Source organism: Aspergillus affinis (assembly GCF_023601865.1).
Source record: "Aspergillus affinis strain CMG 70 chromosome Unknown NODE_1_length_919884_cov_86_970707, whole genome shotgun sequence".
Taxonomy (NCBI): Eukaryota; Fungi; Ascomycota; class Eurotiomycetes; order Eurotiales; family Aspergillaceae; genus Aspergillus; species Aspergillus affinis.
Window position 1 is genome coordinate 694,120 of NW_026515782.1, and position 25,187 is coordinate 719,306.

At 52.3% G+C, this 25,187-nt stretch overlaps 8 protein-coding genes across 8 annotated transcripts; 5 read left to right on the plus strand and 3 right to left on the minus strand.

Annotated features, from left to right (window-relative positions):
* Positions 1-2,849: 2,849 nt before the first annotated feature.
* Positions 2,850-5,229, plus strand: KD926_004143 (putative DUF21 and CBS domain protein (Mam3); the record flags this gene model as incomplete). Its single annotated transcript, XM_053096850.1, has 4 exons — positions 2,850-3,104; positions 3,167-3,380; positions 3,455-4,124; positions 4,185-5,229. 4 exons carry the CDS (start codon positions 2,850-2,852, stop codon positions 5,227-5,229), a joined length of 2,184 nt encoding a protein of 727 aa, XP_052961286.1.
* Positions 5,230-5,895: 666 nt separating this feature from the next.
* On the minus strand, positions 5,896-7,413 carry KD926_004144 (putative C2H2 finger domain protein; the record flags this gene model as incomplete). Its single annotated transcript, XM_053096861.1, has 3 exons — positions 5,896-5,913; positions 6,004-7,228; positions 7,298-7,413. The coding sequence occupies 3 exons, from the start codon at positions 7,411-7,413 to the stop codon at positions 5,896-5,898; spliced, it is 1,359 nt and encodes a 452-aa protein (XP_052961287.1).
* Positions 7,414-8,645: 1,232 nt separating this feature from the next.
* KD926_004145 (HECT domain protein) lies at positions 8,646-12,838 on the plus strand (the record flags this gene model as incomplete). Its single annotated transcript, XM_053096871.1, has 3 exons — positions 8,646-8,845; positions 8,927-12,656; positions 12,716-12,838. 3 exons carry the CDS (start codon positions 8,646-8,648, stop codon positions 12,836-12,838), a joined length of 4,053 nt encoding a protein of 1,350 aa, XP_052961288.1.
* Positions 12,839-13,588: 750 nt separating this feature from the next.
* KD926_004146 (uncharacterized protein) lies at positions 13,589-14,660 on the plus strand (the record flags this gene model as incomplete). Its single annotated transcript, XM_053096882.1, has 4 exons — positions 13,589-13,624; positions 13,728-14,072; positions 14,159-14,318; positions 14,380-14,660. 4 exons carry the CDS (start codon positions 13,589-13,591, stop codon positions 14,658-14,660), a joined length of 822 nt encoding a protein of 273 aa, XP_052961289.1.
* A 2,015-nt stretch (positions 14,661-16,675) lies between these two features.
* Positions 16,676-18,271, plus strand: KD926_004147 (uncharacterized protein; the record flags this gene model as incomplete). The annotated part of the gene is made up of 2 exons (XM_053096893.1): positions 16,676-16,697; positions 16,761-18,271. The coding sequence occupies 2 exons, from the start codon at positions 16,676-16,678 to the stop codon at positions 18,269-18,271; spliced, it is 1,533 nt and encodes a 510-aa protein (XP_052961290.1).
* A 295-nt stretch (positions 18,272-18,566) lies between these two features.
* On the minus strand, positions 18,567-19,759 carry KD926_004148 (glycoside hydrolase family 43 protein; the record flags this gene model as incomplete). Its single annotated transcript, XM_053096905.1, has 2 exons — positions 18,567-18,864; positions 19,026-19,759. 2 exons carry the CDS (start codon positions 19,757-19,759, stop codon positions 18,567-18,569), a joined length of 1,032 nt encoding a protein of 343 aa, XP_052961291.1.
* A 2,055-nt stretch (positions 19,760-21,814) lies between these two features.
* On the plus strand, positions 21,815-23,285 carry KD926_004149 (Zn(II)2Cys6 transcription factor; the record flags this gene model as incomplete). Its single annotated transcript, XM_053096916.1, has 2 exons — positions 21,815-21,871; positions 21,939-23,285. 2 exons carry the CDS (start codon positions 21,815-21,817, stop codon positions 23,283-23,285), a joined length of 1,404 nt encoding a protein of 467 aa, XP_052961292.1.
* Positions 23,286-23,469: 184 nt separating this feature from the next.
* Positions 23,470-25,071, minus strand: KD926_004150 (hydroxyacid-oxoacid transhydrogenase; the record flags this gene model as incomplete). Its single annotated transcript, XM_053096927.1, has 3 exons — positions 23,470-24,476; positions 24,541-24,599; positions 24,650-25,071. The coding sequence occupies 3 exons, from the start codon at positions 25,069-25,071 to the stop codon at positions 23,470-23,472; spliced, it is 1,488 nt and encodes a 495-aa protein (XP_052961293.1).
* Between the last annotated feature and the right edge of the window lie 116 nt (positions 25,072-25,187).

The following is a 25,187-nucleotide window of genomic DNA, read 5'->3' on the forward strand; positions in this document are numbered from 1 at the left end:
TCAGGCGTGTTTGTTTGTGTGGGTTTCTGTCGCTCGGGACAAACTAGATAAGGTTGCAAAGAAGGTGAAGACCTTCTGGTTGTTAGACAGAGACCTTGCATGACTCCTGGCAACTTACTAATTGAATCAGTTCTTGGGGGGTAGAGCAGGTGTGTATCTGCAAATGAAGCTTCCGTAGATGCTTGAAAGTACGTCAAGATAGATGGATGTTTAGAGAGAATACCTTGGAGATGAAGGCTTGAGATGAAAAGAGAGATAGTGGTTGAGGAAGAGAGTTTGTTCGGGAAGAAGAGGGAGGAAGTGAGGAAGGTAAACAGGGGAAGGAAATGGGAGAAGCGAAAAGATGTTTGATTTTCACTACTTTTGAAGTAGTGAATGGTTTGCTTCAGAGCAGGTTGGATGTTTTCCGCTGAGGAACTAAGTCTGCAGTTCTGGGGATGAAAGTCCTCCTTTTATGTTGAAGGCGAGGAAGGCTCCAGGACAATTTACCGGAAGTTCCCAGTTCGAGATGAATCTTCCTGTCTGGAGGAACCTGGTGACAGCTGCAGTCACCGCGATGTCCCACTATAGATTTCCCTGCGCTGTGATTGGGTCAACAGTGAATCGTCCTTCCAGAAGAAGCCTGCAGGCTGGGGAAGTTCCGGTATCCTATGCCTTCGTACGAGACTGATCCCCTGGCGTAATGTTTCTTCCAATGTTGACAGATATTCTGCAGCATCGCCATGGTCGCTACTACCAGGCCCGAAGGCGGAGTGGCTCATCCTGGCCTTCACGATCTTTTTTCTTGAAATTTGTCTTTGTCTTGTGACTACAAAGATAGAGGAGCTATCCCAAAAGATACACGACCTACGTTGAGTGAATATCACTTTGAGTGAATAGATTTCGTTGGATTCAACATGGTTTTTGGTTATAGCTCGACGTCAGACTATACTCTGAAAGCCCGCAGATACAACGACTCTTTTATTCGGAGGATAAGAGAGGCACTACGGTAGAAAAAAGTTATGGAGTAGGGGATCGTGCCAACTTCACAGATAAGTTCTGACTCTAATCTCTTTCAATGCTATCCACCAGCCAATGTACATATGTCTAGAGCTAACAGTATACCATCTCATACACAGAAAGACAATAAACAGACCTAGCCTCCGATCCAGGAAACTCCTAGTACTGCATGGTTCATAGAAAGATCTAGTACTGCTCGCATACGTTCGATTAGCCCCGGCACAGACCCTTGCCAAATATTTATACTATGGAAGACCATCTTTGAGGGAACTGGCGGGCCAGTCTACGTCAGGAACGACAAGCCGATTTCGTTTCCGTTGTGGCTAATTGTTATGCGCCTTCGGATACCGGCAGAGCAGGGACGAGGTCGGTTGTGGCTTTGGGGCTTTCTGCGGTCATCTAGATAATCTCTTCGCTTGTTACACTGCATGAACCATAGTGGAGACTAGATACATAGAAGTATCATTGCCAAGGAAGATACTCCATTGCGATACTATATATTTCTCTCATGCAACCGAGTTCTACTGCCGTACTCTAAATAGTTTAGATGACCGTCTGATTTATGTTCCCATCGTTTATACGAGGGATTTGGCTTCTTAGTAGCATCATCCCGATATCAGACCGTCCTGTTTATTGCAAGCCTTTTATCCGCAGAAGACAAGGAGGTTAACCCGATCTATTTCGTGATCCGCTCGAAGAAACGATCGGCACTGGACAGAAAAATATCTCAGGCTAGCCTTACGCGGTGCTAACCTGACAGCCTAGCGACAATGCCACTAGAATGAACCGAGGGCTTTTTCTCATATGAGAATGGGTCTCAGAAAAAGGCTTCTTACGAGTACGAGGCATAGCGTGCACTATTTCGCGGAGGATGTGCCCGTATTATCTATTGGGCACTCTGTGGGGAGGAGTCAATTGTTCGGGAAAAGAAGAACAGGAGACAGTAAAGTGGAACCAGAATGATGGGGAAGATCCATGATCCTCGTTGGGGTTTCCTAGCTAGTTGATGAAACAATCGGATTGTCATGTAAAAGGGGCTGTCGGCTAAGTCGCACAGTTGTCATTCCAACTAACGTTTCCAGTTTCCACGGCCCGTCCGCTTGTCAGATTGAAGATTCTGTCGAGAAGGGACCGGTCCTTAGGGCAGGCCTGGTCGATAGAAAGAGGGTCCTACTCAGTACACCTAGAGTGGACGGAGGCAGACGACGGGACAACGGCCAGGGGATGTTTGGTTAATAAAATATTTATAGCGATGCCAAGACTTCTCAGGCCATCCAATGTCAACCTTTAATTTCAGGTGTCACCAGCCCTGCAAGGCGGGCGCTGATTGGGTGGGACGGGCGCTGGGGGTGCCTTCCCTTTTTGGGGGCAGACACCTACCGAAACAGGCAGGTCTACATTCGATCAGTCAAACCAGTCAAACCAGTCAAACATCTTTCCTGTCAATTACCTCATTTCCTCAGCGACCTCCTCTCCAGACTCCTAAGCACCCGTCTTCTTCATCGTCTCTTGGCCCTTCAGCCTCCTTTCTTATCTTATTCAGTGTTATTTGGCCCTTTTTTGTTGACTTCTTTATTATATTTTTTGTCCTAATCAACCACTTAAATCAAATAATCAATCTGAAATCTATCTGCTTACCTGCCTCGCCATCCGCCCCACCTCCTAGTGTTGCTTGGCTTCCGATCGCGACTGGGCGCGGCACACCCCTTTACCCTGGAATCGTTCAGCCCAGGTTTACCCGCAGATTGTCAATAGCCAGTCCGACTAGGGACAAATAAATATGTCCCCCATCTAACCCGCTGCCTCCCACTCATTCTTCTTCTTCTCCCTCGCCGCCCCGCCCACTGCTGATGGCTACAAGTTCGGCCATCCGTCTCCTGGCCCTCCGGCCGGCTGTCCACGGTTTAGGAAAATTGTTCCTTTTTGCTCTCGCACAACTACCTCTCATCGCCGGCGCTCCGACCGTTCCTTACCTCAAACGCTCCGAAGAAGTCCACGCATTATCCCCCAGCGATCCGAGTCTATGGCTGTATCTCGGTGTGGCCGCCGCGCTCGTCTTGACCGGCGGCGCATTTGCCGGTCTGACCATCGCCTTGATGGGCCAGGTATGTCCGCCACCGGCAAACCAGGCAGCACCTATTAATTCTCGGCTAATTCCCGGCGATAGGATGAGGTCTATCTACAGGTCATTCAGACGTCCGGTGAAGGCGCAGAGCGAAAAAATGCAGCCAGCGTGTTGAAATTGCTAAAACGGGGGAAACACTGGGTTCTAGTGACTCTCCTGCTCAGTAACGTCATCACCAACGAGACCCTCCCCATCATTCTGGACCGATCGCTTGGCGGGGGGTGGCCTGCGGTTCTCGGCAGTACAGTCCTCATTGGTAACAATGCACCTTCCCCTCCTTTCGTTTATATTATGAGCGAATTTTTGACTGACCTGTCGGTCGGCGTCTAGTGATTTTCGGCGAGATCGTCCCCCAGTCCATCTGCGTTCGGTATGGCCTTCCCATCGGTGCTTGGATGGCCCCTTGTGTTCTGGCCTTGATGTACCTAATGTCACCCGTGGCGTGGCCCGTCGCCAAATTACTCGACCGCCTGTTGGGTGAGGATCACGGTACTATCTACAAAAAGGCGGGTCTGAAGACCCTGGTAACGCTCCATAAGACTCTGGGAGAAGCGGGCGAGCAGCTCAACTCCGATGAAGTCACCATCATCAGTGCTGTCTTGGATCTGAAGGATAAGGCTGTTGGTGCCATCATGACTCCGATGGAGGATGTTTTCACCATGTCTGCCGATACCGTCCTCGATGAAGAGACGATGGATTTGATCCTCTCCCAGGGATATTCCCGCATACCCATCCATGCTCCGGATAGCCCCCTCAACTTTGTCGGCATGCTTCTCGTCAAAATGTTGATCACTTACGATCCCGAAGATTGCAAACGGGTCCGCGACTTCGCCTTGGCCACGCTCCCCGAGACCCGCCCCGAAACCAGCTGCTTGGATATCGTCAACTTCTTCCAGGAGGGTAAATCTCACATGGTACTGGTTTCGGAATACCCCGGCGAGGACCGAGGCGCCTTGGGCGTGATTACACTAGAGGATGTGATTGAGGAACTGATCGGCGAGTATGTGCCATGCAGATTTCCTACGGATTAACTATATTGTGATGCTAACACCAACAATAGGGAAATTATCGATGAATCGGATGTTTTCGTTGATGTTCACAAAGCCATTCGGCGTATGACACCTGCTCCGAAATCCCGCGTGCCCAAGGGTAGAATAGTGGAAGATCCACCCATGCTGTCGAGTCTGCCCGCTCAAGGTACCTTGGTCGACATCGGGGCTGAAGGTCGGGGACGAAGACAGTCGGAGGGACGACGAAGCTCGGTGGAAGCCCCATTACCACGGTTCCAGCTCCGTAGGCAACAGTTGGACAAAGGCGCGGATTCGCCCGAATGGGTCACTCAAAGGGGCACCACGGATGAGATTCGCGAACATTTGAAGCATCTTGGGCCTTCCAATTTGGCCAGTCGGCCCCGTCACACCCGGTATCAGAGCGTGAAGATAAAGCGAGCCGGTGGTTCACCGACTCGGTCGGGACAGACGGATGACGATTCGGCCCTGAGCACTTCCGGGTCTGGACATCGTCGTGCCTCTTCGCTCGGCTTACCTGGTACCAGTGGTGGCATTGGTGCCGGGCTACTCCAATCAGGCGGCTTGGACGCTCGTGATGGCGCGCATGCACTACGTCTCGGATACGACACCATGTCGCACCCCCCAGCAACGGACACCGCAACTCAGACGAAGGATGGGTCAGCGATCTCCATCCCGGAAGCCGTCCGTGAAGAGCAGGATGAATATGGACGCTCTGCTGGGTCAAGTGCAGCGATTAGCATTTGGTCATCCGACTCACGGTCCCGAGACCGCCTAAAGCCGGCCAGTTATCAACACCAAGGACCCGCCCGGAGTGGCAGTATCACCGAGCAGGTGGTCGATGTCAACGGAATCCGTAAAGTGGTCCTGCACACGACGAGCACGAGTTCCTCCGACGATGAATATGGAGGCAAATTCCCAGTGCGCCAAGATGGACAGGTCCATGACCTTAATAATGATACCGAGATGACGAATACCAATGGACAGAAGAAACGCCGTCGGCGACACAAGCGGGGCAAAGCTTCGAAGGGATCGCGAGATGATCAAGAAGAATCGGCGCTTCTGTTGCCACAATGACCTTAAGCCCAGGCTCTCATGCTCTTTCTCTGCCGGTCAGACAGGGCACACTTCAATTCTACGCACGGGAGCGTCTCAGATTGTATGATTTGTTTTGTGGAGACGTTTGGACGTGCCCTTTCTCTCTATCATTTTGTGGAGACATAATTCCCACCTAGCATAGCCTGTATAATACATCGTTGTTCTTGTTCTGCTATTTGATGGGTTTAATATACAATGTCTCCCTGGTATCAGCATAGCAGTAGTTATCCGAAATATTCAGCCTTACAGCCCTACAGTCGGTCTGTCGGTGAATCTACTGTCAAAGCCTCTGATCATCTCCAGTTCTTTCAAAGGCTAGGCATGGTTAAGTGTGCGGTTCACTCCCAAAGGTGTTTCTCAGGACTCTATAGTGAGTGCTACGCATTCTCCCAGTCATGTAATGCTCAGTATAAGAACTCTACCGAATCAGTATATTCTTTCAAATTTCATTCAAATCAAACTTTTTTATGTATCATGCCGTCAATATCTACGTGTCGTTAAACCATTCATTAACTCCGCGAAAAATATAAACATCAAAACGTTAAAAGAAAAGCAGATGCATTGTGTATGTGTATGTGTAATGCCGAGCAGAAAAAAGGATATCAATCGTCTTAAGAGAAGAAGGTGCAAATCGCCGCGATGAGATCATTGCAGGAGGGGATCCTAGAGTAGTATTATGTTAGTTGGTTGTTCATTGTAGGGGTGGGTTGTTAAATGGGAAAGAGGGTTGCAGGAATAGAAAGGGAACCATACCCGGAAATGCTTTTGGTGATTGGCAGCGCGTTGCACCCAAGCCGTAACTCTCTGTTCCTGCCGAATGGCTCGGGTTCGTTCCTTTTTCTCCGACGCAGCAGCGATCTGCTTCTGGGTGTCCGTGGCGCCGACCATACCGGCACCACCGTTGGCACGGCTGATGACGGCACGGTTGAGGTTGCGGCCTCGCGGCTTGGGCTGGTCCTCCTCGATCTCGCCGTTCTCAATGGCCAGCTGGCGCTCGGCGCGTTCCTCGGCGGTGGGGTAGTTGTGCAGGTTCTGGCGGTAGTAGCGGGCGAGGGAGCGGTGGCCGACGCTGCGGCCGGAGGGCAGGTGCATCTCGTAGTCGGTCTTGTAGACGACGGGGGCGTTCTTGGGCAGCACGTCGTCGCCGTCCACGGAGGAGGCCGAGTCCTCGGTCTCCCAGCCTTCTTCCTCGCCGACGACCTTGACGCCACCGGCACCCTCTTCGACCATCTCCTCGTCCTCGTCTTCATCCTCCCACTCTTCGTCGTCGGAGTAAGTGCTGCGGAAGTCGTAGAACTGGCCGATCTCGATCTGCTCGTCCTCGGTCTCGAAGGCGATCATGCAGTGGCCCTTGTCGCGCATGTGGGTGCGGATGCCGGAGGGGCTGTTCTTGATGGAATGGCAGTAGAGACACTCGCTGTTCTCGTTGATCTTACGGTGCAGGTAATGCAGGAGACCCTCCATGTTGACGAGGTAGTCCTTCTCGGGGATGAACATGCCGTGGGTCTTAAGCATGTGGTCAGCGTTCTCCTGCATATCGGCAGACTTGACGGGGCAGAAGAGGCAGCGGGCGGGCGAGAAGACGCCGTCGTCGGCCGACTCGTCCATCGCGTCCTCGTCCTCGTCCTCCTTGATTGTGGTGGCGTCGATGCCCTGCGTGATCTTCGACACCTCTGTCTGTTCGCGCGGTTTGTTGATCGGCTCGCCGAGCGAGAACGTCGAGCTCATGACGGATGAGGCATCGTCGGCGTTGTTGCGGCTGAATTGCGCCTGGCGCGATCGGTGCTTCGAGCTCTTGAGGTGGTTCTGGTACGAGTTCTCGCTGTAGAAGGTCTTCTGGCAGGCGGTGCAGCTCTTTTCGAACGAGGCCTTGGCGGCGGCGGCGGTGGAAGTCGCCTTGGCGGCGAGGACTTTCTCGTTGAACGTTTCCTGGGCTACGGGGGGGAGGGAGGCGATCCGACGTTTCATGTTATACAGACTGTTGCGAGAGGGATAGGTGAGCCATTGTCACTGCCTAGAAGGAAAAAACAAAAAGCAAACCACTTACTGCCAGTCTCCGCGCATATGATTCCGCTGGGCATCGCTGCCGCGGAAAGCAACCAGACAGGCGTTGCAGGTGTAAGGAAGAGAGGAGGCCGGAGCGCTGGGGTCGAGGGATGCCATATTGTAAAGATTTTTGCAGCGAATCTGATGCTGAAACTCGGGAATATTGAGGGTATCACGGATTAAATCAAAAATCGCCAAAAAAGCGGCGCTCGGTTGTGTGCGATAAATCTCGGGCGGGGCGGATGTGCTCAGTCTTCCAAATACTAAGATGATGAGATGTAGGAGTAAAGAGTCACAGTCAGCGACAAAATGGAAGGAGAGAGAACAGCAATAAGAAGTAATGCTGATTGCTAATAAGGTTGTAAGGTCACTGCCCCTCGATCACAAAAGACTCAAATCACATGAGTAAGCCGATCACTAAGCGGAGTCTTGCCGCTTTAAGCCACTTTGTGACGTTCTTTCACGTGCCCCGCTCTAGTCCTTTTCGAGAATGTTCCAACCTGATGGGGTACTCTACTAAATATGGCTATGCTGTGGTGTATGGAATAGATGTCTCCTTGAAACAACCTGGGGCTTGTCTTGTCGAAGTTCAATACTTTATCCCACTGACTGTCATGCAGATCTTTCGAAATAATGGACTTCAGCCTATTGAAGCAATGTATATCTTTCAAAAAGGTTGTCCCTTACTTGAAACCCCATTGTTGCATGTCTCTAGGTTTGCCAATGAAGCTACCAGAGACATTTTTTGATGTGTATTTGCGATAAAGTTGCAGCTTACCGAGTATTAGAGATACTCCTGGCCTTTGGAGTAAGATCAAAGACTGTAATGGTAGTATAATTAATTCTCACCATGTGTGGAGATATATAGAATTGCCGATGGACCTTCGTTGGGCCAATGGCTTGGTCCTTCTGAGGTGCAAGCCATGCTCGGTAGACTCCTGTTCAGGTGTGTTTCTATGACACCTGCTGTGACTAGGCAGCAGTAATTCAGAAATTGTACAGTACATATCGCAGATAGCCTTCTACTACAGAGTACTGATAGGGCCTGGAAGGCTGATGGTGTTGTGGCCCGTGTCCCACGCTAGTCTACCTTTGGTATACACTAACCATATATCATCTCGGAACAGCCATTCTTCCGTGATATCTGTCTTAGTCAGGATACCAGGGTCTTGGCGCCTGAGGCCACTTCTGGCGGTCTTCCGCATGATATCAGCTTAGCCCCGGAAAGTACAAATCACCCACCACCCTCACCTCTGTTTCGATTTGCAGTTCCAGATTCTGGCCGGAATATTCAGCTCCCAGATCGGCCATCCTGACTGGGGCCAAGTAATGCTTCCCAGTCCGCGAAAATGACCAGGCTCCGCGGAGCTTCTGTGAGCTCGTATGAGACCTCCCGTGGGAGCATTGACAGGCCTCAACACCGCTCTAAATTACCCCCGAACGCCCCGGAGATCATCGCTCAGAATACAGTGGATGTGTCGGATCCTTCACAGGTGTTACTTTGGTATAAAGATGAGCGACGGCGACATTTTAATCTCTTGGTTCGCAGGTTAGTACTGCACTTCGACCGAATATGAATATAGGTCCCCTCCTTCTAAGGCGAACCGACGGCTAAGTTCTATCTGGAAAGGTACAAGAATCAACTCCTCTACGGATGTCAGGATCCCGGATGTCAGACCGCGACCTGCGCGAGCTATCGCAGGAGGGTCACGGAAGGACCGTTTCGCCGTTACACCGAACTGAGTGCCCGCACGTTGGCTTGCTATCTGGCGAGTCTGGACAACGCAGAGAGCGGTCTCTGTCGCAATAGTCCTCGCGTCCCATCGGACCTCTCCTCGCAGGATTTCCACCAACGCCGATCGAAACGCCGCACTCGTGCGCTTCCTACGAACGATACATCTCGAGACCGCAGCGGGTCATCAGCAGCGGGTCACAGTGTTCAGAACGGGACTTTGCCACAAACGTCGTCAACTCGGAATGCGGATCCGTCAGGTGCGAAGAGTAGTGTCTCGCGAAATTCCTCTGAGTTCGAGCTACAAAAACATGGCGAATACTTGCCACTTGATGAGAACGGGACGATCCAGCAGATGAAAGATCCGAAGTCGTTCACGCAGAATCTTTTCGACACACTTTCACTGAGGATGATCGAATGGCTGCCTTTGCGACGATCCCCGAGCAGTATTTGTCCCGAGCAAGATCAAACAAGCGCTCGTACTGCTGCGCGATCGCCCAAGCCGGACATTCGCCAAGCCCAGGTCCAATCAGACACCGAGAAACAATCTAAAGGTCGCGATCGTCCGTCCCAGTATCACGCATTACCAGGAGGACATCCTCACACTCCGTCCTCCCGGGCTACAGGAAATCAAGCTGCTGCGGTGGAAGTGAGAATGGCAAATCAACAGTTTAAGCGGCGTTCGCTAACCGAGATGGACCAGTGGCGCCAGTGCCCGCGATCGAGTCTAGAGGATAAAACTCTCACTGAACTCAAACCGGCTCGCAAACTCTCTTTCAATACACATACATCCACCGATGAGTCTGCCAATATCCCCTCCCCGCCAGCGCTGAAACATCGCCCACAGAAGCACCGAGGTCGTACGGGCGACGCGTCTGGTGGGACTTCGCTTGAGCAACGAAAAAAAGAAAGACGTGTCTCTTGGGACGGGGCGAAGTTACTGAACGATGCCCAGTATTATGACGCGCAGAAACCCACCGCTGCTATAGCAGAGCGGCAGCGTGCGGTGGAGGAGGAAGAGGCTCAGTCTCCGAGCGAGCACAAACCACGGCGCAAAGGGATTCATCCGAAGCGAGAGTTCTCCACAATTCAATCCGTCACGCATCTCACTGGTGAGATTATCGATGGGTTGAGGCAACTGATGGTGCTCTCCGAGGATGATGCGGAGAGATGGAAAGACGAACTCGCTTACATAGAGTCTATCGGCACCTTGGAAGATTTTGAATGGCGCTTTGCAACACCTCGCCAGCGTCAAGTCTTCGCATTTGTAGCGCAAAGCATTTTCTATGCTTTGGGTAGCACCAAACATATTTTGCAATCATTTCGCCAACCCACGGCTGGTCCGACAGAGGTGGCGGAACAAGACACCGTACACCCCAGAATCAATATGCAGCAGCTTCAGCCGTCGCTGCGCAAGCTATTTTCGATTTGTCCCAAAGATCTTATCTTCCATAGTCTTTGGGCCGGTCTGGAAACCTTGTTCATCCCACCGAGAGAGCTATCAACCTTCAGTAAGCCGTCTCGACGGCCCTCATACAATTCCACTTCCGGGGGATCTCTGTCTGCACCTATAATCTCCCGGCAGACGACTGAATCCATACGAAGCGAACCGATTAACGACGCCAATGCCGCAGACATTGCTACCGTCGCTCTGTTTGCCTTGGCTAGTTCCCTCCCTGAAGTAGACGAGCCCACGTGGCGCAGCCTGCTTCAGATGCGTGCAACTGGCTCTGTAGCTTCTAGTTTCGAGATGCAGAAGCTCCCTTTACACAATACGCGATTGATCATAGGTGTTACTGATATCCTTGAACACGAACTTGCGCTTCGGCTCCTAGGCCGCCTTGTGCGCGCTCTTACCGCACGGTTAGCATTCTACGAAATATCCAAAGCTCGCCAACCGTACACGTCCGATTCACCTAAACAGCAGAGAAGTAGCGTTTTGGATCATCTCATCAATAATCTCAGCGAAAACCATGAATTTTCCACCGCCGATCTCAGCGACTCCGACCAAGCACAACCCCCGAATCCTCCCGCCATCATTGCCGAATGGCTGCGCACGCTTTTCCTAAAAGAATGGGATGGCAACCCCGAGATGCCGAAGAGTAGTACTGTGGGTGGCGCCGTACAAATTCTTTCTATGATGTACAAAGAGCGTAGTCGCCTGGGGCTTGTCCCGGAAGACTTCCACACCCCTTTTCTCTCGGAGAGGTTGGAACCGTTGGAGCTGCCTGTCGAGTGGATGGGGCGAGTGCCTAACAATAAGACGATGCACCTCCTTTCGTATCCTTTCCTTTTCCCTCCCTCCGCGCTTGTGATTTACTTCCGCGCCTTGAATTATGCTGCCATGTCGAAACACTATGAAGCCGCAACAACCATCACCAGACATGTAACGCAGACAGCATTTGGTGCCATACAAATCCAAGAAGATGTCCCGTTGCTCTCCCGCTTGAAGACCTCCATGACCACATATCTCGTGCTGATGGTCCGCCGTGATAGTCTCCTGACCGATGCTCTCAATCAGCTTTGGCGGCGAGAACGGCGAGAATTGATGCGTCCGCTGAAAGTGCAAATAGGACTGGAAGAGGGCGAGGAGGGTCTAGACCATGGAGGGGTTCAGCAGGAATTTTTTCGGCTGGTGATGGCGGAGGTGATGGACCCATGCTACGGGATGTTCACTACGGACGGCCGGACACGTGTTTCCTGGTTCCAGCCCTGCTCATTGGAACCTCTCTACAAGTTCGAGCTGCTTGGGTTATTAGTGTCGATCGCAGTGTACAATGGCCTCACTCTACCCATCAATTTCCCGACAGCGTTTTACCGCAAGCTACTGGGGCTCAAGGTAAAGCACCTCGAGCACATCCAGGATGGCTGGCCAGAGCTCACCAAGGGCCTTGAGGGACTCCTGGATTGGGATGACGGCGACGTGGGAGATATTTTCATGCGCACCTACGAGTACAGCTTCGAGGCCTTCGGAAGTGTCGAGACCGTGGATATGCAGAAAGTCGGAAAGGACGCACCGTGGCCTCTGCCATCAGCATTACTCCGGGCCGGAAGTGGAACCAATCGACCCTTCCCACCGCCGTGGTCAGACGTACGACGCTTCACTGACCGTATGAGTCTGAGTCCTCCCTCGTCGATGGCTGCCGAGGCCACCGACTCGCATGCGGATCTCGCGAAGTCGGTAGACGGCTCGGTGCCGGTTCAGTCACCAACACCTCCAGCCGAAGAGGCGCCACTGGTCACCAACGAGAACCGCGCCCAGTTCGTTAAGGACTACATTTTCTGGTTGACGGATAAGTCAATTCGGCCGCAGTACGAGGCCTTTGCCCAGGGATTCTACACCTGTCTCGATCGAGCCGCTCTCTCCATCTTCACTCCGGAGGCATTGAAAACAGTGGTGGAAGGGTACCAGGAAATAGACGTCACCGAGCTTGAAGAACATGCACGCTACGAAGGCGGGTTTGGACCGGATCATCGGACGATCCGGGATTTCTGGAGCGTTGTGCGAGGATACTCGGCGGTCCAGAAGGCACAGCTTCTGGAGTTCGTGACGGCGAGTGACCGAGTTCCGGTCAATGGGATTCCTAGCATCATGTTTGTGATCCAGAAGAATGGCGTGGGAGATACTGTAAGTTGCCCTGGTCGCCTCGTTGGAATTGTAACCCACTCACTGACCTTCTTCTCCAGCGTCTTCCGACTAGTTTGACCTGTTTCGGCCGGCTTCTTCTGCCGGAATATTCATCGAAAAGCGTTATGGAGGAGAAGCTTAGCAAAGCATTGGAAAATGCTCGTGGATTTGGCGTTGCATGAAAGTGTGATTGACTGAGGTTGGACTATACATAATCATTATACCATCATGGACCCTCGTATAATATCACTCCCTCGCGGATGGCTCGGAACTCTTTCCTCCGAGTAGCTCAGTAGCCTTACGGATTTCCAGGGATTCCTTTGCCTCTTCGCCATCGCCGAATCCACGGATTCGCCGCAAGAGAGTTAAAACTCTATCTACAGGTGTCGGTCATATAAGTTTCCCCGGCGATCATCTTTTTTCGCTCTGTCCCTCTTTTTCCGCTGGTGACGGGTGGAGTTTGATTCCAATTAATTAATGGATTTGTTACGTCAAAAGTGATTGATTAATGTCCATTGCATCCCTGCTGACGCGCCATCTGCTAAAATTCTGACTCCCCCGTACGGAGTATTTCTTCTTTGCCCCTCGGAAATCCTTTTTCGTCCTCTGATTTTATTCTTTTTTTTTCTTTCTTGCCCTTCTCTTTACTTCACCTGTCCTGTGAAAAAAAAAATTTAGATCGCATCAATTACACATCTAGGTCAGTGCCCGAGTCTTACTTAGCTGACTCAAAGCTCCAGTTTGCCCCGCCACTAATTCCTACCCCACGTTTTAATCTCTCCTTCTCCATTCTCCCCTCCTGTTCTCACGGCCACCTACCTACCCTATACTTACTTTTCTGAGACAGACGTATAGACCGGTCTCATATCTGATATATATACACATCGAACTATATAGATACACGGAAAGAACGAACGATAGAAACCTCGAAAATGCCTCCCACCGTCCACTGCGTCCGTCACGCTCAGGTCCGTTCATCTTCCTCACTTTCTCACACTCTTTCAATCATCCATCGATATCCAATCTATCAATATTATATTATAACATTCTCTCACCGCTTATCTTATATAGGGCGTCCACAACCTCTCCACAGCCAACCACGTCATCCACGACCCTCTCCTCACGGATCTCGGCAACGAACAATGTCGCCAACTCCGCGGAGCCTTCCCCTACCACGACAAGATCGAGCTTGTGGTCGCCTCGCCCCTGCGCCGAACAATGTACACTGCGCTGCAGAGTTTCGAGCCCTTCTTCAAAGCGAACCCGGACAAGAAGTTGATCTTGCTGCCGGATACCCAGGAGACGAGTGACGTGCCGTGCGATACGGGCAGCGAGCCTGAGGACCTGAAACGTGAGATTGAGGAGAAGGGGTTGCCGGTTGATTTGCAGTATGTGACGGAGGGGTGGAATGATAAGGTATGTCTTATTTTTTCTTTTCTATTTTGCTTTTGGATCCATTTTTCGGTAAGGGGGGATGCTGACGGGTGAGCTGGTACTCATAGGTGGGTCGCTATGCACCGACTAATGAGGCCATTACGAACCGCGCTCGTGATGCACGACGATGGTTGAAGGAGCGACCGGAGAAGGAGATCGTTCTGGTTACTCATGGTGGGTTTCTGCATTTCTTCACGGAGGATTGGGAGGACAGTAGTCAATACCAGGGTGAGTCATTCATCTATCCTATCCATCTAGATCTGAGTCGAGCAGTAGCTAACGGGACCAGGAACTGGTTGGCTGAACACCGAGTTCCGCGACTACGTCTTCTCGCCGGAATTCCACACCGAGGATCTGGACGGCAAAATACTGGCGGGCGACAACGCCAGCTTGGTCGAGACCGTGGATTCGCGCGCACGTCGCGGAAAGGACGGACCTATGGCTGGGCGGCGACGACAGAGCACGCTGTACAAGCTCGGAACGCAGGATTGGGACGCCCAGGGGTTGCAGCTCAGTTCGGCAGAGCGAGAAGTACTCAAGAATATCGATCCGAATGGTGCTCGCAATTGAGATGGCTTTGTTGTCTCATCTCAGTTGAATGGGTATATGCTAGGATCGGACGGAAGATACCCGGTCTGTTTCCTTTGTAGATAGTGCTAAATTAGTTGAATAGAAGAATAGAAATGTGGATGCATTCATCTATGGTGCGACGAAAGGGATAGGTTGTCTGAAAGCATTGGCCTATGTGCTGCTGGGGTGAAACACCCTGATGGGTAGAATGCTTTGAGCCGGTGTTATGGTTGTCAAAGAGCCGCACAATGACATTGCCGCCTGCACACAGGGGCATCAAAGGCATTAAAGGATACCCAAACATGCCAAAACAGACTCGGCCTTGTAGCTCACGAGTACAAAGAGACCCCTGCATTGTCTCGTTCGTCTATAAGTAGCCGACAACTGCGCGTCCGGGTCTTCTCTTCAACACTCAGCAGCATTCTACGTGAGTGAAAAGGTGCCAGACAGGTGAGTTTCCTTGCGTAAGGAACGAACTGATGTTTCTTAGGTCGATCCTGAGCAAGTTATATGATCGCGACCTGTAGGTGCACTTCCATCTGAATGCTGAAAGCGATGGGCTCTTTTGAGCTAAATATACTTGTCGCCACGACCGATAAGTGTCTCCCCCTTCTTACCGGTCTATCTGCTGATATTAGCGAGATAGTGTCAAGTACGATCGAAGACCCCATTTCCCCTATGGGCTCTATGAAGCACCCCGTGTGATATACACTTCTAAGTTTCTTCCCATCCAATCTACCAACATGGGATACTGACACGGGCACATGCAGTTAAAAGAAAGCCGGACAGAGGATGGGTTTTCTCTAAGCATTCATGTTCTCTAGAGGTTGATGTCGGGCCCTTTTTTTTCTGTTATTTTTTGGGCCGAAGGATGTAAGTCGTCGACTGCATTCAAACCACGACATCCTGATTGATGAGCACGAGTCCTGCTAGGCTGAGCAGGCAGATCAATAGCCGTACACCGGATTATTGACGCTTAGATACGATATCCTATGTGACCGTAATCGAAGAGCTAGTTCGCGGTGCAGAGAACTTTAATTCTAGCTGACGAAGTGGGGTGAGATGCCGCCGATAGTCTGATACAGCGGATGCAATGACACGCAATTGGTCTCGGCGGAGGCTTAGCTTGCATATGCAGAACGCGGACAGACGGCTGCAGGAATGCGACTATGACGCCTGACAATGTGGAGTGATAGCGGTGTGGAGATATTGGCTTATTTGTACATACGTCTTGTGGTTTTGTTGGATCCTAGATGCTGTGTGTAAGAGGTCAACCCGTGAAGGCTATCCGCCGGTTGAAGGCTGGTATGTGTTGCGCTGGTCCTCGATCTTGACGTGTGTATTTAATCATACAATTTAATTTTGTTTTCCATCTGATCGATTTGGTTCATACTGGTCCCGTGTTGGATATTTGTAGATACCCGTCATCGATCTCGGCTAATCGGTGTCGATCCAGGCAGATCCGGCAGGCGGTTGCATTTATTGGAGGCGGGGTCAAGGCAGCAAGATTGATTATCAATGTATTCTGTCGTATTCCTGACATCGACGCTGATCAAACAGTGATTTGTCATCATGACTTGTATGCATTTCATCCGTAGATGGGAGATTTGGCTAAGAGTAAGTACTGGACAGCGCAAGAGGATAATGCGGATGCCTGGAATGGCACCATGGAGGCTTATATATGAGGCCGTGCTGGTAAAGTGGAACGGATGAGTGAGAGATCTGCTGTTGATATCTGGTTGCCTGGCAGGAGGAAGCCAGAAGGAAGATTTATAGAAGGCAGAGAAGCGGGCGATACTCGTTGCGGTAAAGGCGCATGCAGGTGATCGGCGTCTATTTTTAGCCGACCGCGTGGCGCAGGCCTGAGGCAGACTTCGGTCATCCTCTTCGACCTCGTTTATTTGGCTTCCTTCCTTCCACCCGCCTGTGGTTCTTTTCGTGCTGGATTTATAACCAGTCCAATGGCAGTTGCTTATCTGTGCCCATCCCCGGATTAAACTCGTCTCTCAGCCAAAATGCTTGATGAAGCCCTCCCGAGTATGGTTGCACGGTTTCCCCTGTCCCTGACGATGACCAGGTACTAACATGCATCAACATTAGCATTCTTCCTCAAATCCACTCGCCAGTCTCACCTCAAATCTATCTACTTTTGTCAACATGGCAATGACCCCTCCCCCGCCTACTCTCTGCGCCACGTCGACCCTTCCACCCCGGACGGCAAGAACCGCTACGCCGCCGCCCTTGTTGACCCTTACGTCCCCGACATCATCTACGGCGAGGTTCTAATCGTCCCCGAATGGACGCAACCTAGCCTCTCCGCCGATGCCATCCGCGCAAATGGCGGCGTCACTCCCCCACCGGAGCCCATTCTCCCCACCCGCTTCACCATCCACCTCTACAACCCCGACCAGCAGGTGACCGTGGAATTCAAGCCTAAGAGCTGGAACAGCCCGGCGACATGGACCTTCGAGATGCCGCAGCATACCTTCCGGCAGCCATCCAGCTCGAGTCTCGATCGCACGCAGACCGATCCCGCAGCTGCCGACACCACGCCGAAGCTGTGCTTCAACTGGCGCCGCGACAGCAAACTGTCCAAGGATCTGACGTGCTACCTGTCGGGCAAGACAACCTCCCTAACGGAGAACAAGAACAAGGCGAAGAGTAAAGAGCCGGACATTATCATGTCAATCTTCAAGGGGCTGCGGGAAATGACGCTCTACGAACCGAACATGTACCGGGTCGATATGGAGGATTTCAAGGGCCTGGAGGTCGTCCTGCTGCTCGGTGCGGTGGTTATCCGCGACGTGTTCTTCTCCACCATGAAGGAAAGCTTTAACCTCTCGAAACAGGCGGCCCCGATGGCTGCACCGCCCCTGTCTACCTCGATGCCTACCTCTGGCCCTTCCGCTGCCACCTCTGCCGCTGCCGCTGTCAACGGTACCCACCGACCCAGTCTCTCTCCGATCAAGACGACGTCACACCAGAAACAGAACATCCCAGTCGCTTCAGGGGGATTGAACGCCCCATCAACCCAACCCCAACCCCTACCCTCGAAACCACCCTCTAGCACGAAACCCAAACCCCACGGCCACCAACGCAAGGAAGAAGAACGCCGCACGCAAAAACTCCTTGAAGAAGAAGACAAAGCGCGCCGCAAACGCCAGGCCGAAATCGACCAGGAAACGCGCCGTCTGCAGCGTCTCTACGGCGAAGAAGAACATCGCGCTCGCATCCACACCCCCTCGCTTCCGCCTCGCGCGTCAGCCTCCCGACCTCAGCAGCCTTCCAGCTCTAGACCGCAGGCACCGCCGCAGCCGAGACCCATGCAGCCTAATGGGCGCGGGGCCCCGGCGCAGCGGTACTACCACTACCATCACCATTCGCCGTCGACGCCGCATATCCCGTCGGGTCCGTATCTGTCGCCGACTGGGGGCCGTCGACCGGACCCGAGACAGCAGTCGACGGTGACGTTTGCGACGCCGGACGGGCCAGTGGGCACCGGGGTGCGGCCGACGGTGCAGCCGAAGAAGAGTAGTTTCTTTGGATTCCGGAAGTCGGGTGATGAGAGGGAGAGGGAGAAGTTGAGTAAGAAGCGGAGTTCGATGTTTTAGTGTAGATTGGGGTTTGTTTTTCGATTGGGATGATTGATCCTATTTTTGGTTGTATGAAGTTATGATACCCCTGTTTCAATTTGGCGTTGCATTCATTCTTTGAAGTTGGACATCTCTTTTGTTTTCTTCGATCTTTTCTCGCATGTCTCTGTGGGCATGCATCTACACAAAAGCTATCCTGCAATTGATACCTCACGTCCATCCATGTACACGAAACCAGTTAAAAAGAAAAGAATGAATACCAATATGAATATCCAATTACCCACGCCTCTAGACATGCATCCATCCAAATCCATCACAACGGTCTCCCCTTCACACCCTCCGTCGTAATCTTCACCGGCTTAATATTCCCCTGTTCATCGAACTCCATGCGATCGATGCATGTGACTCGATGATCACGCGCTGTGTCATTCACATATCGTCGATGATACACAATATAGTAGTTCTTGCCGTCGGGCGTGAACACGCTGTTATGGCCGGTGCTGGTGCCCACTTTGTCGTTTCCCTGGAGGATCTTAGTCGGTGTTGATGAGAACGGGCCGGTGGGTGATGGTCCCGTCACGTAGCTGACGCCGTAGGAATTGTCGCCCCATCTAGATGGTGGTTCGTGTGTCAGTATTAGCTCTGTCCCTATCCTGGCTAGCCAGGACAAGACGCCCTGAAATCGACGCAGGGAGAAAAAGGGATAAGGGTACACAACAAGGAAGGAAGTGTGAAACCAAAGGACCAAGGGAAGAGAAAGGAGAAGACTCACCCGCCCACGCTATACATAAAATAATAAACCCCCTTCCTCTTCAACACCCACGATCCCTCGACATAATCCTTCGGAGTGATTTCCAAATAATCGCCCTTCAACGTAACCATATCCTGCTCCAACTCCACCACCACCGCATGACTCCAACCCCCGAAATACAACCACACCCGACCTTCCCCTTCCTCATCCTCATCCTCGTCCGCATCCGCATCCGCTTCATCTCTGAAAATCTGCGCATCAATCGGCTGCGCTCCCAGCACCGTCGGCCCCGGCACTAACGGCTTCCCAAGGACATCCTCAAAGGGGCCCTCGGGCCTTCCACTCACGGACTTCGCAACCCCGATGCCCGCGCCATCTCCCGCGCTGAAATACATGAAGTAATCGCCATCGGTGGACTGTGTCACGGACGGGGCCCAAGCGGCGCGGTTCGTGGACCATGGGATCTCGGTGAGATTGAGGATGTGCGGGTGCTTAGTCCAAGTGAGGAGGTCGGGGGAGGAGAAGGCATCGAAGAAAGTTTGGGTTTCGTAGGTGGCGGAGTAGGTCGGGTAGATCCAGTAGGTATGGGAGAAGATCCGCGCCTCTGGGTCGGCGTACCAGCCGGGGAAGATGGGGTTGCCGGTGAGGGTTTTGTTGTTGGCGTTGGGGCGGGGGGATTGGAAGAGGGTGGATTGCGTGGAGAGGGCCATTGGGAGGGAGGAGAGGAGGAGGGTTGTTAAGATGGAGGAGTGCATGTTGAGGTTGTTGATGGTTGGTTTGGTGTTGTGAGGAAGAGAGAGGAAGAGAGAGAAGAGGTGAGGGTAAAGAAGAAGAGATTGGGAAGGAAGGAAGGAATGCAGATCAGATCAGACGCGATCAGAATGCGGGGAAGAGATCAGATGATACATACTCTAGAGTCTGCAGAATTGATTGACGGAATAAATTCACTTCAGCATCCTCGTCGCATAATTGATCACATTCATCAATCAATCACCGATTACTTCATGGGGGTCAGAAGATGAAGTCATTCACTTAGGGCTACAATCTATACGGACTGGACAGCCAACCACTATAACCACGACAGTTCCCCCACAACATAAGGTAAACCACTAATAATTATACGATAATACACATAAACAGAAAATATAAAGACCCCACCAAATTGAATATTAAAATAAACACGACCCATTCCTTCCCGTTCAACCCCCACCAACCGAATGGCTGAGCAAAGTAAACACGAGCCCCCAATTTATGAGCTTATCCAAGGTCAAGATTAAAATAGCAACGAAGCTCGTACCGCACCTTAACTCGATCGTATTCGGCGGAGCTGCTTGTCTCCTTCGGGTTTAGAGTGGCCTCGTACCTGAACAGACAGAGAGCAGTCAATAAATGTTCCACTGCAGGTTCCGCCGCTTTAATGAGGGCAGCACGGGGCACTCACTGACTATTCACTGAACACGCACACACCGATCACTCCATCTCTCTCCGTGAGAAGCAGCAGCTCTGAGCTCCTCAGGGCATTATCCGAGTCAAATATTATTCTGTTAATCTTATCCTCATCTTAAAGTTATAGCAGACGCACAAAGCCACCATGGATTCTGATTTCTCTTTGTCTCTTGCCTTGCCCTGCGCATAATGACCTCTTTGTCAAAAACACCGTTCCAATGGCTATGTTCAGCCCATTCTCTTCCCTCAATACCCTTTAATAATCTCCTTCCATCTCCATTTTCCTCCCCATGTCATCCCTTCATATGCCACGCCGTGAGCGAAAAGCGGCAACAGTGGACACACTAGTAGTATGCATGCATGTATGCAAAGAGCCATATGGCCCGGATTCGAGCTTACACTCTTACGATCGATATTTTATATATGTAGCATTGGCATTTCTTTCCCATTCCTGTTCGCCTATCAGATTTATCGGTCCTGCAGGTACCGTGCATGTCATAGCTTCTGATTGAATCCACTAACGTATGTACTAAGTTCGAGTTGGTTAACGAGACAGGGTCTACGGAGTACGGGGTAGTTAGTAACTAATACTGTAGATCCTCGTTTTCGTTCTATTTTCGGAAACCTTTTTTTTTTTTCGGCCTTGTCTTCCTGGGTCTTCTTTTTCAGCTACGAGACTTAGTATTGGTGGAATTGGCTGTTATACTGGCCCTCTGTTCGTAACTCGACAACTAGGACCATGAACCAAGAAACGGCCGGGAGAAGAAAAAGAAAATAAATCACCATATTTAGGCACTATAGCGTAGATAGTGCAACTTGTTCGTGAAGATCTAGTGGATATTACACATCGCATCCACTACAGATGTTCGAACGACTTGCGATTCGGGCGCCAGCTCCAGCTCCAGCTCCAACTCCTCCCTGTCCGAGGGATTCGAGTGCAGATCCAGACGCAGACCCAGAATAGAAATCGGGGTATTGAAGGATAGAAAGGAATTGAGGGATGGATATAGCTCAACACGAGATGATGGTCTTGGGGGCTATCTGGTAGACATCTCGTTTGTTCTTGATCTAGAGGCCAAGTTAAGTATATAAGAGGGAAGCTTTCAGGTTTGGATTTAGAAAGGTCCAAATCAATATCCAAGATAACGACAGCATACCGATCAGAGATCGCATTCGACATTCCCTTTACTTTTGCTTTGCCGACACTTTCCTTGACTATCCATCTACTTGTCTTATCAGGTTGAATTATTCATTTCTACACTACAGTCCTTCGTCTACTTGGTTACCTATACTGCATACACATCTATAATCACACTCCTTACTTCAAACCAATTCAATTAAACTACATCTACCCAAAGATCAAAATGGTCGGAGTCCCCCACAGCACAGGATGCCCTCTCTGCCGTGAGCGTCGCATCAAGGTACATATCCATCCATCCACCCACCACGAATTCCTCGAATATCACCCAAACTAACAATTCCTTCTAGTGCGACAAAGCAACCCCCTCCTGCACCCAGTGTCGCAAATACGGCCGTCCCTGTCCAGGATACACACGAACATTCCGATTCCAAGACGAAGGACCGGGTCTGGAGCGTCGACACGCTTCGTCTGCATCCACCACCAGCGAACAGAACAGACCTACCTCGAACGCAGCATCAGACGCCGCAGCAGCAGCGGCAGCCGTTGTCCGCGACAACGCGCTGGCCATGATGCATCGAGAGCAAGTGCACGCGCAACAGACGCAGCCCCAAGCACCATCAAACATTGAAGATTTCAGCTTCGGTTTCAATTCCGGCTTCGACGCTTCCCTATCCCATAGCATGCAAGCGACGCATCCCGTGGCGGACATCAACACCCTAATCCGCACCATCTTCCACACTCACTACCACCACAACCTCTTCCGCTTATCCCCCGAAACCATCACCTCAACCCACCCAGAAGAATCCAGATACCAATTCCAAGCCGCCTCCACCGCATGCCTCATCTCCATCTACTCGGCACACGCATCTAACGACCCCTCAAGACTCAAAACCAGCCGCTATCTCTACGCGCAGGCCCTCCGCGAGGTCGTGGCAGGCCTGTACAGCGAGGCAGCGCTCAGCGCGGACATGTTAAGCGCGATCATGAACTTGGCGCTGTTTGAAATGTTTGCGCGGACGAGCCCCGGGGCGTGGGCGGTTCATGTGGACGGGGTGAGACGGTTGATGAGAAGTCGAGGGGCAGAGGGACATATGGGGGGACTGGCGAAGGGGAACTTTTTATTGTTTAGGGGTTTTCTGGTCTTAGCGGCTTTCGAGCAAGAGGGGAGGTGTTTTTTGGAGGAAGAGGAGTGGAGGGCATTGGGGTGGGGCGTTGCGAGGGAGGATTTGGCCAGGGGAGCAGGAGGGATGGCGAGGTGGGTGGATGTTGAGGAGAGGGTGTTTGGGGAAGTGGTGAGGTTGCCCGGGTTGGTGGGTGAGGCGAGACAGGTGGGAAGGGGAGGAGAAGGGGAGAGATTGGGGAGGGAGATAAGACGGGTAAGGCAGAGGTTGGTGCAGTTGGGGACGGAGTTGCAAGCCGGCATGGAGGCGCAGACGCCCCGGGTTAGGGTTGCGGGCGTCACGATGCCGGATCGCGCGCCCTGGTTGCTGCTGCAGGGCGTGGAGAGTGCTGTGGCGCTGCTGGACGGATTGCTGGCACGACGGCGCAGCGATGGCCGGTTCAGGCCCTTTCGCGTGGCGTGTGCGTTGAACGAGGGCCCGGCTGCGATGCCGCACATCGAAGGCATCACTTGGCTGGACCAGGTGGCTTCGTCTTTTGGGATGATCGGGGTCATGGTGGTGGATGGTCAGTGACCGTTTTGATGTCGAGATGTGCCATGTCTAACGAGTTTCTTATTGGCGAACCTGTTTATGTTTTCTTGTTGATACTGGCTTCTGTCCTATTCCAGCGTGACTTGCCATGTTAAACATAAAAAGTGTTTCATTGCAGCGTTGAATATCATGATTTTCATACTATATGTACATGGGAAGAAACGGGTTAATGCGACATCGATTCCTCCAGCAACTTCCTCAGTTCTCCCTTCTCGGCTTCCAGCTCCTCGTTAAGATTAGGGGCAAGCATCAGCACCCGCTTCTGCGGAAGCGTTCCCTCCACCAGCGACTCCACGTCCGACGGCTTGAATCCCAGATCCTTCAACCCGCGCGGCTGGTCGCCCAGCTTGGCCAGGAAATCGGCCAGCGCCTCCCCCAGCACCTCGCCCGCGCTCTCGCGCTTGACATTCGAGATGTCGACGCCGAACGCCTCGGCGGCGGCCAGATGCCGGTCCGGGTTGGACGCTGCCGTGAATCGGAAGACGGCGGGCGCCGTCACGGCGACGGACACGCCGTGCGGGATGATGGGCTGGTCAACCTGGTAGCCCGCGTGCTGGTATCCCGGGTTCTGGCTGGAAATCGGATAGCTCATGCCGTGGCAAAGGTGAACGCCCGCGTTGCCGAATCCCACGCCGGCCAGCGTCGCGGCCAACAGCATCTGCGACTGCGCCTCCATATCGTCGGGATCCCGCACGGCCCGGGGGAGGTACTCGACGGTGCTCCGAAGCGCCTGCAAGGAGAAAATATCCGAGATGGGGTTGGCGCCCTGGTAGGCTGGACGATTGATCGGGTTCGTCGGACGCGGCGTGCGCTCGTTATACGGGATGGCCGTCCACGACTCCAGTGAGTGGCAGAGTACGTCGAGACCCGAGGCCGCCTTCACGGCGGAGGGCATGGTGCGCGTGTTGAGGGGGTCGCAAATGCCCAGCGTGGGTTTCAGATTCCGATGCGCAATGCCGGTCTTGGCCTTTTTGGATACGAGGTCGAAGATGGCGGTTCCCGTCGTTTCTGAGCCGGTACCCGCGGTGGTCGGCACGGCTACGAGAGGCTTCAAGGGTCGATTCACCGGTAGACCTTTACCCAAGGGAGCGTTCACAAAATCAAGAAAGTCGGCCTCGGGGAAGACGGTGTAAAGGTTCATCAGTTTGGCGGTATCAATGACCGATCCACCACCTATCAACGTATCAACGACCACCATCAAATAATTTTCATATCTAGGTATCCGGGGGCAACACACCGACAGCAAGAAAAGCATCCGGATTATACGGCTTGGCGAATTCAATTGCCTCCTTGATCCTACCCCACAATTAGTATGATCCTCCAAACAAACGATCCAGACAACCTACGAGTAATCCTTCGGCTCAATGCGAACCTTATCGAAGACGGTGAATTCGATGCCCTCATGCGACAGACCCTCTACGGCCTGTTTCATCGCGTCCAATTTCACCACATTGCTGTCTGTGACCACGCAGACGCGCTTGGCCTTCATGTTGGCGAAATCCATCCCCACCTCCTTCGTCGCGCCCGGGCCGAACCGGATACTGGAGGCGGCCATCTCGAAGGCGTATTCCTTCTGGCGCGAGGGGTCGACGGGAGTGGCCATGTGACGACGAACATGGTCGGCGAGGGTCGGGGAGCGATGATGATGGTGGTGATTGGGGTTCGAATGGCAGGGACACGAGGGAGGATGCGTATATTGGACGGTGCGCAGGAGGTTGAGGGCTCTGTTGGCGGCCGAGGGGGCCACGCGGATTGAGGGTGTGACCATAGTGGGTGTATCTGGTGTAGATGGAATTGAAGAGATGAATTGGTTTAGAGTAATAGAGACATAGAGGGTTTAAGTTTGGTGACGATGGCAAGGGAGAAAGACGGTGAAGCGGAAGG